At 38.7% G+C, this 12372-nt stretch overlaps 1 protein-coding gene across 1 annotated transcript in view; it reads right to left on the bottom strand.

Annotated features, from left to right (window-relative positions):
• The window catches only part of NUDCD1 (NudC domain containing 1), a 174007-nt gene that overhangs the window by 82511 nt on the left and 79124 nt on the right, over positions 1-12372 (bottom strand). The window contains exon 5 of the mRNA XM_063451135.1: positions 8842-9030. Within this exon, the coding sequence (XP_063307205.1) occupies positions 8842-9030 (189 nt within the window). The remainder of the gene's footprint in view (positions 1-8841; positions 9031-12372) is intronic.

The following is a 12372-nucleotide window of genomic DNA, read 5'->3' as shown; positions in this document are numbered from 1 at the left end:
TGCTGCCCCTAAAGTCCTACCATTGAAGACATGCCATTTCTTAATTTTAGCTCAGTTTACATTATTTTGCAATCCCCATGCCTCTACATGCTTTTAGAGAGACTGCCATTAGAGGCTTACGTCATAAATATGTTCAATAACCTCATCAAGTTTATGTCCGGTGTCAGCTTGTAAAGTAAGCAGATGCAGATCTCTGGGTCAATTCTTCTTGCATGATGGTGCATCATGCCAATTGCCATGCATGCACTGTATGTCCTCAGTGCTTCTCTGTTAGAAGCATTTGATTATACAAAAGTCAACAGTCTGGACTTCATAGTATGAGAATCGCATGGCTCGGAGGCTTTTTTTAATGATTAAAAAGAGATGATGGAAAACAAAGAAGAATAGTGCTCGTTTAAGCAAAAATAATGGTATGAAACCTTTAGTCCATATCAGATCTACTGTATCACTCTAGGTTCATTACTTTCTATCAGAAGACCCATATTCCTTTCATTAATGCTTGCTTCACGGTCACAAAAGAAGAATATTATTTCGGATTTCAATAACAAAACTAATATTTGCATAGTGCATAAAATGATACCTTGTTACGACATAAAGGTGAAATAGCAGGAATAGACAATACTATTGAATTGGACTCAGTGATGACCACTATTGTCCGTATAATTGTTCAATAAAAAGAAATCCATAATTATAGAGACATGGGGCCATTATATTGCTAAAAGACTAGCAATTAGCTATTAATGGATTGTGTCATGTGAACAAGTGCCAACAAAGAGCACAGGAAACTGAAATATCACAATGGAAAAAAGTTTAGTTTTTGAAAGAACTAATGTACCAAAGACATAATTCAGCAATCATGAAATCTCCTGATGTACTACAGCTTAAAGTAATCAAAGGTTAATATTTAGGGCGTTTGGGAAAAATAACCATGTAAAATGTAATTTATTCATCAAATCTGAAATTTCATGGTCCAGTGACGGGAGAGCCTTTGCATACAGCTGTTCGACTGCAATCACCAAGCTATTTATTGAGGAGGCACTGCTGTGAGCTTAACAAATGTGAGAGGATTAGTCACAATCTCTTTATGAGAGACAATCACTACTAGAGATACAATGTCACATGGAGTAAAAGTATTAGAACATTTCAAAGATCACGTAGAACATGCTATCCTCTAAACAAAAGAAATCACAGAATCTAGCCATGCATTTGGCCACTCAGTGGACCCAGTCACTGAAAAAAGATAATCTATTATCCTGGTTTATGACTCCTGAAATATTCCTTCTCCATATGAATTGGTTAAAGCTATTATCAATACCAATCAATTACTTTGATTTCACTTTGGCTGGACAATTTTCTTTCTCTGTGCTCTAATATAGAAAAAATGGAGTTGCAGTAATGTTTACATGACCCATTGATCTTTCTCCTGCCCATCCTGCATTCTTCATTATTATTTTAATGAGAATTTATTAAGCAAAAGTTGTTTCACATTAGACTTTGTTATGTTTTTAAACTCCTGATTCTGATGTTGCAAAATGTTCATGCTATCTTTTATATTTCAATAAACTTTAAAAGATTAAACAAACAAACAAAAATATTCTTGCATACCACGAGACAGACATACTGCTACCATAAAACCGAGAGGAGAATTATCAGATGGCTAAGGAAAGGGCTGCGGAGGTAAATGTATTAATAGCATATGCTAGAGTTCTTTAATGACAGCTGCTTCAAACCAACTAATTTTGGTATAGCAGGTTGGAAAAGATGTGGGAATTGGGGGTACTTTACCCTCGATTTAATAAGCTTTCTAAAGGATTTTCTAAAGGATTCAATATTGTTAGAAAAACTTCTCAAATGGTTTAAAGCAGGGGTCCTCAAACTCCGGCACCCCAGATGTTGCTGAACTACAACTCCCATGATTCTTTGAATTACATAGATAGCCAGAGAATCATGGGAGTTGTAGTTCAGCAACATCTGGGGGGCTGGAGTTTGTGGACCCCTGGTTTAAAGGAACACATACATGTATTCCTCACCCTATAGTGCAAAACTCACCATTTAGGTTGCTTCCCCCTACGCCCTGTAAAAATTAGTAAAAAATTCAGTTTATTTCAAGCACCTCCTCATAGAGATGCATTGAATCAAGACATCTCTAAGAGGAAAATTCTGCATCCTCATGCAGAGCGTGGAGACGTTGAACGGCACTGCTGCCTACTGTGCAGCACAGAGCCGGGAAGCAGAAGCCCCTCCAGTGGCCATCTGAGGAGTGGCCACTTGGAGGTGTCCCTAGGGGCAATGTTAACACTGCCTTTTCTATGAAAAGGCAGTGTTTGCATGAAAATGCCTACATATGATTATACTCACCAGAACTACATTAAGCTGTAGTTGTTCTGGTGACAATAGTGTCCATTTAACTACAGAAGTCACCATTGAAACGTATGAGAATTTTAGTAAATAAATAATTTGGAAATTTTTCTACCAGTACTGAAGGATTTGGAAAGCATATATTGAGGCATTTGTTGGAATCATTTGTTACTAGTGTTTTGTGGCTGAGAAATTATTGTCAACCCTTGATCTAGCCAATCACCAGTCTAACGTGTACAGTGCTACGAAATTTTGCTTGCGCTATATAAATAATAAAATAAAAATAATAAAAATATAGTTCACGGCATTTTTTTTACATATAGTTATTATATATCAAGGAAATGCTATGCAGTTATAATTATGTTTTGATAAGGATATTCATTTTAATTATAGTCTTTGTAAAATTCACCAGCTTCAAGAAACTCTTCCTTTTATCTGCAAGAGCAGAATCGTAACTTAACAAGTTTGCTGCCATTGTAAGTTCTCGAAGTCCAATATACAGACATGTAAATGGTCACAGTGAACAATGTCTACGTAAATTAAAAGCAGGCATAATACTTTGTAATATTGCTAATCAATAGTGTGAGTAAAATGCTGTCACACTCTTGTCTACAAAGTGACACTAAAAAGTGCTGTAGTTGTTATAATGCCTAGAGCAGTGGTTCCCAACTCAGTTCTAAAGTACCCCCAACAGTCCAGGATTTAGGGACTACCCAGTTGTGTCTAAAGTGATTTTAGATAGAAAGAAAAAAACATTTCAGACACAACAAGGTAATCCCCAAACCATGGACTGGCAGGGGGTACTTGAGGATTGGGTTGGGAACCCCTGTCCTAAAGTGTCCATTTAAATGGAAAAAAGTGTACCTTTCCTGGCCATATCCATGGCAGCACAACAGTGGGCAGCTCCTCCCTATCCGTAATAAGACAGGAACTTAAATTAAACCAAGAGTATAATTACCCCCTCAGTCTTTTTGTTCCTGTCCTATCCCTATAGGACATTCTTAGTCGTTTCTAAGACTAAAGATTTTTCTTTTCGACTTACCGGAGGGCTGTTACTCTCCTCCCAAAGAGAGTTCAGTCTCTTTTCCTTGGGAAGTTTCAGGACACGGCCCTGCGTAAAGGTGTTCCCCTAAAGACACCCTTTTAGTGACCAGGCGTTTACCTGATTATATACCATACCCTATCCACTCTGCAGTGACCTAATGGGTGGCAGTTTATGGGTAGGCACATATCTCCCCTCCCTTATCTGTTTTATTTCATACCTGCTTCTCTTATTTATTCTCGGGATTCTTGTATCCCTTATACTGGCCTTTTTGCCTTCCATCATTCAGTTTTAGAATTCGGTTTGTGCGAAAGGGCATAAATATTTTGCATCCCTTGTGGTCCTGGTAAGAGTGGCTCTTTCGTAGCCATTTGATGGGTCTTATTGCCGTATTCAGTAATTCCCAATCACAGGAACAATTTTAGAAGTGGACAGTCTTCCATCAGTAGGAAAATTGAGAGTTTCCTCATCCAAAAAGAACAGTAGAGCCCAGAGACAAAGACAAGAGAGATGCTTTACAGAGATCCATCTAATTCCTTCAGGAAGAAAAAGGTTATTGTAAAGGTCCCAGAAGCAGAAGAAGAACAGGAGTTTTACTCCCATCTGTTCCTTACAAGAAAAACTTCAGGAAGCTGGAGGCCCATCTTGGACTTGCACAAACTCAACAGACTTTTAAACACAGGAAAATTCAAGATTGAATCTCTCCAATCCATCATAAAAGCAGCTCTTCCAGGAGAATGCTAATGTCTACAGACTTGCAGGATGCTTGTTCACATTCCCATTGCTCCTCAACACCAGAACTTTCTCAGGTTTGCAGTAGAGGAAGGCCATTCCCAGTTCGGAGCCCTCCCTTTCATCCTCAGTACAGCACCACGGACATGGTTTTTATTAATGCAGAATTGAGAAAAAAAAAATAAAAAAAATATATAACAATATTTCATTAACTGGACGATATCTTTGTTTTGGCAGACAGCAGAGAAACCCTGTTACACAATGGGAACCTTTCCATTACGTTTCTGCAACAACATGGCTGTAAAATCAGTTACTCAAAGTTATCTACCTTCCTTCCAGACAATGTTATATCAGGGTGTGCAGTTCAACACAGTTCATGGTACAGTACAACGGTCGCAAGAAAGAGTGAAAAGGCGAATTTCAAAGGTCGAAGACATGTTGGCACTCAATGTAACATCGGCAGAGAAAGTGATGAGCCTCCTAGGTTGTATGTCTTCCACCATTGCTCTGACAAGAAGGGCTCAATGGAGCACCAACATTTTTCATCAGCCAATAAAGATAACCACAAATGAAAGCAACTATGGTAAGGGAGCATATCTAGAGAACGATTATGTACAAGGGAAGTGGAAGTTCTCAGCAAAGAATTACCCTTACAATCTTCTAGAACGTCTAGAAGTCAAGAAGGTCCTAAACAATTTTCAAGATTTTAACAAAAATGGGTGTTAAGAGATGATCAGAACCCAGAGTCAAAGATTCATGAGACAGATGACACCCCTAATGACCTGGGCACACCACCACCTTTTGGGCCGGATGGCGGTTCCTCTTCAAGGAGAACAGAATACAGTGGCAGATTTCTTAAGTCGACTGGCGATAAATCCAGGAGAATGGCACCTGCCCGACTAGGTCTTTCAGAGGATAGTGGAGAAGGATATGCCCCAAGCGCATCTAATGGCAACCCGCAAAAACAAGAAAAAATTCAAAGGTTCTACTCTAGAAGCCCAGATCCCCAAGCCGCAGGTAGAGACGTAACTGTTATGCAGATGGCAGTTCCAGGTGGAATACGCATTTCCACTGACTTTCCTCTTCTCTTTACAGCAGAAATCATTATATATGAATCTCATAGCTCCATATTGGCCTCGCAGACCTTTGTTTCTGCTCCTCCTGAGCCTTTGCAAGGAACCTCCATGGGATCTGCCAAAAATCCCATTCATTCTACCTCTATGTCTGCTTTTTCATCAGGATCCATCCTTACTCAATCTGAAGGCATGGTGATTGAAAGGTAAAAGGCTTAAAGTCAAAGGCTGATCCTCTGCTGTAATTGATACATTCCTGAAAGCTTAATAAACGTACTATAGAGTCTGGGATGCATTCATAGCATGGGGTACTCCCAGTAGATATTCAAAGCTGCTCTACTAAAGACGTTTTAGAATTTTTACAATTGGGACTCGATAAGGGTCTGAGTTATAACACCCTTAAAGTGAGTGTCTTAGGTCTTTCAGCCCTCACAAACCAAAAAAATGGGCCTTTGACATAGACTTAGCCAGATTTATGACAGCTGTGTTCAAACAAAACTCCAGTCAAATCCATGACCTCACTGTGGAATTTGCCTTTAGTTTTTAAAGCTCTTCAATCTCTCCTTTTGAACTTTTCGATTCTATTTCATCCCACTTACTGACCATAAAGACAGTTTTATTGATTGCCTTCACATTCAGCAAAGGAGTTTCAGAACTTCATGCTTTATCTGTAAAGGAGCCTTACACCATCTTTCATAAAGACAGAGTTGTTCTGAGGACTGTTCCTGAGTTCCGTTCTAAGGGAAGTACATCCTTCCATATTAATAAGATAATTGTTCCCATGTTGAAATACATTGATCAAGACAAAGATGAAAAGAAAAAAAAGAGAACGTTAATTATAAACTTAGTAAAATGTTTGAGATTTATATTGAAAGATCAGCAGAATGGCATTCTTTACAAAGACTTTTTGTTATTCCTAATAGGGGTAAGAAATGTCTTCAACCCTTCAAGGTAGCCATTAGTAGATGGATAGTTTTTGCCATCATTCAGGCTTATCAGGCCTCAGGTGTCCTGTCCCTGATGGACTTAAAGCTTATTCTACCAGAGCTTGCTTTCTTTCTCCTGGGCTATGTTTCAGCTAAAGTTTCCCTGGACATTATTTGCAGAGCTATAACTTTGTCCTCAGCGAATACTTTTTATTAGGCATTACTGATTAGCCCACAGGCTCCAACATGCAGGGGGCGGTGCTATAAACCGCCCAGGTGCAATGCATCTTGGGAAAACCTGCTTTGTATTGCGAAAAAAAATTGTAAACCGAGGCATTATTTTCAATGGATTTTCATTTGTAAATCGAAAATTATGTTAACCGAGGTCCCACTGTGTGTGTGTATATGTATATTATATATATATATATATATATATATATATATATAGCGCAATGTTAACCCCTTAAGGACTAAGCCAAATGTACACGTTGTGAACAAAACAAAACGTAAACAAAACCTGGCATTTGCGCTACAGGTCTGTCCAACCGTAATTCACCTCTTTCATATTAAATGCACCCCCCCTTATTATATATCATTTTATTCAGGGGAAACAGGGCTTTCATTTAATATCAAATATTTAGCTATGAAACAATTTAATAGGAGAAAAATAAGAAATGTTGTTATATATATATATATATATATATATATATAACCATAGGTCAGTAAGTACATGTACATTTTTATAAAACTTTAGATTTTATTTTTGCATCTTGATAAAGACATTAGATTTAGAAATATGTGCCTTTTTATCCTCTTAAAATGAAATAAAAAAACTGCCTGATTCTTAAAATAAAGAAAGAAAAAAAAAAGTGTAAAGTGTTTGCAGTTTCTCCGTACAAAAGCTATAGTTTCAAAACCAGTTAAGTATAAGTATTCAAGATGAAGTTCATTATATTCCTTCAGGAAATACAATGATTGGTTGAGAACAGTTAAATAGCGAGAAGAAGGGAATAGGCAAGGAAAGCAGTGAGCCAGAACGTAATACGGCTTTCTGCTGACATACGACTTGGCATATCCGTCATGCAACATTGTACATAAACATTCAGCAGTTTAAACAAAAATTTAACTTTTCATTTTTGCCCACTTAAAGGAGATCTGTCATTTTTATTTTACTATGTTCAGTTTTCAAAATAATTTTGCATAAATGTAGGTGCTGTGTTACCTTTATTATTGTTTTTATTGGTTCCTCTTTATGTTGGCACCAATAGAATGTTAAAATTGCTCTGTAACTCACTCACCCCCACCCCCTCCCACCACTCCTCTAAAAAAAAAAAGATTCTTAAAGGAACACTATTAGGTCAGGATCACAAACCTTTTCCTGAACCTATAGTGTTAAACACACTATCTAGCCCCCTTGCCCCATAAATACAGTAACATCTTACTTTTATTCCAGTCTGCTGCTGCTGCTGGCCTCTTGGCTGACATAATTAGAAGTGGTGATGTGAGACAATCACAATGCTTTCACATAGCAAAGCATTGGATTGGCAGAGTTTGTCAAGGAGGCAGGTAAGGGGCCGAGCCAACACAAGCCAAAACCAGCCCTGGCAAATTAGCATCACCATGCACAGGGTGGAGACAATGACTGTCAGTGTACAGCACTGCCCCAGGATGCACCTCTAGTAGCCATTGCACTCTCTCTGAAAACACAGTGTTTACTGAAAAAAGCCTGAAGGGAATGATTATACTCACCAGAATATTTACAATAAGTTGTAGTTCTGGTGACTATAGTGCCACTCTAAAGATAAAATCTTTATGAAATACTTATAAAGACTGTTGGAATTTAATTGAAATTCAAACCAAGTTAAAAGATATAATAAGACACAGTAAAGACTACATTTGTTTAGCTGGGTAGCCACTGATGGACTGTTAGCTCGTGCTCTCAGCCTATCACTGGTTGCCAATTTAAAGAAACAGTACACTAGGACACTGAACCGAAATTTTTATGGGAATAACACAAAATAGTTACTATATACACACACACAAAGCTAGATAAACGACCCTAAAAAGTGTACCTCACAAACACTTCAAAGATACTGAGACAAAAAAATATTATATACGCCCCTAAACGGGGAAGTATATAATGGGGAAGGTGGGGTTATGGAGTACACCCAGATAGGAACAATACAACCTGTGTGGCAACACTCTTATATAGTATAAATCTACAAATAAAAAGGACAATATATGGTGAAGTACATAGGGATAAAAGAAACAGCTCCACGAGGTAGAAAATGTAAGGAATAATGTGCCCGTCTCCCCTCAAGGGTATTAGAGATGGTAAGGATCTTATCAATGGAGCCACTAACCTGCGCTCTCTCTCCTAAATCCCTATGTATATTTAAACAAATGGAGGTTATTTAGTTACTCCAATGGCCATTGGAGGGTTCTGGCAAAGAAAATAAAAAGATATGCTTATTTTATCCCTATGTACTTCACCATATATTGTCCTTTTTATTTGTAGATTTATACTACATCAGAGTGTTGCCACACAGGTTGTATTGTCCCTATCTGGGTGTACTCCATAGCCCCCTACCCAATTATATACTTCCTCTGAAATTATTATGGGCTGGGTTGTTTAAAACACTTTATAAGAAATATCATTTTCAAGCCACTTACTATTTTCTTGGGGGGAGGAATTGAGTTTGAATACTACCTTTTTTAGGATCTTCTTCCATTTTTTCTTCTTCAGGGTTATCAAGTTGGTTTTCTTGTGTATCAATAAATTTGATGGGCTTATATGAGATCACCATAAGCCCATTGCCATCTGGTTCAATAGCCGCATAATGTGGAACAGATCGTCCTTGAAGCTTTCTACTCTTTAGAATTTCATATTTTCCATTTTCTGCAAAGACAAACATTTAGATTTTCTTAGAAGAAATTTAAAATAAATCTGATACAAGAAAAATTGCTTAATTTGGTTTTTGAATTGTATTTACACTGCATGAAGTGATTCTTTATGAATGCCAATCAGCAATATGTCGTTTTTAGTTTATTGGGGAAAACCTTATAGCTTTTTTTTATGTTCTCTAAACAAATAAAGCCATATATTGATCATCATGTTAATCATCAACAGCTTCTTCTCATCCACCGCAATATCGGTCTACAAGATATTGCTCTCTCCTCGTGCTCCTCCTACCTCTCCCAGCGCTCTTTCAGTGTGTATGTCTCTGGCTCTGCTTCTTCTCCCCAACTCCTCTCTGTTGGTGTCCCCCAAGGTTCAGTCCTTGGTCCCCTACTGTTCTCCATCTATACTGCCTCCCTTGGGAAACTCATTAGCTCCTTTGGCTTCCAATATCATTTCAATGCAGATGACACGCAAATCTACCTGTCCTCTCCTGATCTCTCCCCGTCCCTCTTAACTAGTGTCTCTGACTGCCTCCGTGCTGTTTCTAACTGGATGGCAACCCACTTCCTTAAACTAAACTTGACCAAAACTGAAATTCTGGTCTTTCCTCCCTCAAGTGTTGTTACTCCTGTGTCTGTCTCCCTCCAAGTCAATGGTGCTACCATCAGCTCCACCACGCAGGCTCGCTGCCTAGGTGTTCTCTTTGACTCCGACCTCTCCTTCAAGCTTCATGTTCAATCTATCGCCAAATCCTGTCATTTCCATCTCAAAAACATTGCGCGCATCCGCCCCTACTTAACACCAGATGCGACTAAGGTGTTGGTCCATTCCACTGTCCTTTCTCGCCTTGACTACTGTAATCCGCTTCTCAGTGGTCTTACGTGCTCCCAACTTGCGCCGTTACAGTCCATAATGAATGTGGCGGCGAGGCTCATCTTCCTGTCCGCCCGCACCTCCCATGCCTCACCCTTCTGTCAGTCCCTACATTGGCTTCCTATAAAATATAGAGCTCAATTTAAAATTCTGGTTCTTGCTTTCAAATCTCTATATAATGCTGCTCCCACGTATCTATCCTCCCTTATACACAAGTATGTCCCGTCTAGGCCCTTACGATCTGCTGAAGACTTACATCTATCTTCTGTTCGTACTCCCACCTCTAATGCTCGCCTTCAAGACTTCTCGAGGGCTGCACCGTTCCTGTGGAACTCGCTTCCCTCCTCCGTTAGATGCTCACCCAGTCTCCACTCCTTCAAAAAAATCATTAAAAACCCACTTCTTCATAAAAGCGTATCAATTAAACTGTTAATAGCTCCCAACTGATTCCTCTTCTGCAACTGTCACTAGTCGAATACTAAGCTCATTGAGCAGGGCCCTCAACCCCTCTGTTCCTGTGTGTCCAACTTGTCTGGTTACAACTACATGTCTGTTCGTCCACCCATTGTAAAGCGCTGCGGAATTTGACGGCGCTCTATAAATATCATAATAATAATAATAATAATAATATACTATGCGCAACATTGCATGTCATTTTCCAGCTCCATCTTGTGTTTTCACAATACTCCCAAAATTCAAAATATTTATTTAAAGTAGTACAAAATCATTGTTACATATTAGATTTTAAGTCTATATTTTCTAGTTTCCATTAGCTGTAGACTGTTACTTTATACCGAACAGTTTTAATAATACAGCTTTGCATTTCTGGCACAATAGTATCCCTCAAAAAATAAAAAAATAAATAAAGCCTCTCATCACTGTGAGCTGGAGAGGAGACTCCAATACCAAATGGGCATGCCTATTTAGTAGTAACACTGATTTACTCCAAAATAGTGAATATAGTTAAAGTAGTTTTATACACGGTCACATCTAGCTGAAGTATGGCACTAATACACACCTTGACAATTAAAGAAAATGCTTGCTCCAACACCAAAATAAAATAGCAAGATACTTACTTTTTTGATGGTGGTGGTGCCATAGAAGTGGTACAGCTCTAGTGTAAATTTGTTAAGCGTTAATATGAAATACACAGTGTGATTCTCAATGATATATACAGTTGTGCTCAAAGGTTTGCATAACCTTGGAGAATTTGTAATATATGTACCGTTTTGAAAGAAAAGGTGGTATAGCTGCCCATTCAGCTTGGCAAAATGCCTCCAGGTCACGCAAAATCTTTGGTCGTCTTACATGAACTCCACGTTTGTGATCTTCCCAGAGTGGCTCGATGGTATTAACGTCAGGAGACCGTGATGGCCACTCTTGAACCTTCACCTCTTTCTGCTGTAACCACTGGAGGGTCAGCATGGCCTTGTGCTTAGGGTCTTTGTCTTGCTGGAAAGTCCAAGAGCGTCCCATGCGTAGCCTTCGTGCAGAAGAATGCAAACTGTCTACCAGTATTTTGTGATAACACATTGCATTTGTCTTGCCATCAATTTTCACAAGATTCCCCATGCCTTTAGAGCTCACACACCGCCAAAACATCAGTGAGCCTCCACCATGTTTCACATTGGAGATGGTATGCTTCTCACTTTAGGCCTTGTTGATCCCTATCCAAACATAGCACTTATGGTTGTGACCAGAAAGCTCTATTTTGGTCTCGTCAGTTCAAATTACAGTGTGCCAGAAGCTGGGAGGCGTGGCAAGTTGTTGTCGGGAGTATTGTAACCAGGCTTTTTTGTGACATTGGCGCAGTAAAGGTTTCTTTCTGGCAACTTGACCGTGCAGCTCATTTTTGTTCAAGTATCGTCGTATTGTGCTCCTTGGAAAAAAAAAAAAAAACACTTTTTCGAGAGGAGCCTGCATTTTTTTGGAGATTAGCTGTGTTTTTTTTTTATATCCCAACAAATTCTTCTGGCAGTTGTGGCTGAAATCGTTCTTGGTCTACCTGACCTTGGCTTGGTATCGAAAGATCCCCAAATTTTCCACTTCTTAATAAGTGATTGAACAGTACTGACTGACATTTTCAAGGCTTTGGATATCTTTTTATATTCTTTTCCATCATTATCTAGTTCCATTACTTTGTTACACAGGTCTTTTTACAGTCCTTTTCTGCTCCCCATGGCTCAGTATCTAGCCTGCTCAGTGCATCCACATGAGAGCTAGCAAACTCAATTACTATTTATACACAGACACAAATTGCAATTTAAAAAGCCACAGATGTGGGGAATTAAAGTGAATTGCCATTTTAACTTGTGTGTGTCACCTTGTGTCTGTAACAAGGCCAAACATTCAAGAGTATGTAAACTTTTCATCAGGCCATTTGGGTGATTTCTGTTATTATGATTTAAAAGGGAGAAAAACATGTGATAATAAATGGCTTCATATTATTCATTAATAAAATATTTT

Source organism: Pelobates fuscus, chromosome 4 (genome assembly GCF_036172605.1).
Source record: "Pelobates fuscus isolate aPelFus1 chromosome 4, aPelFus1.pri, whole genome shotgun sequence".
NCBI classification, from domain to species: domain Eukaryota; kingdom Metazoa; phylum Chordata; class Amphibia; order Anura; family Pelobatidae; genus Pelobates; species Pelobates fuscus.
The sequence above is the reverse complement of the archived record's forward strand: the minus strand, read 5'-3'. Positions and strand labels throughout refer to the sequence as shown.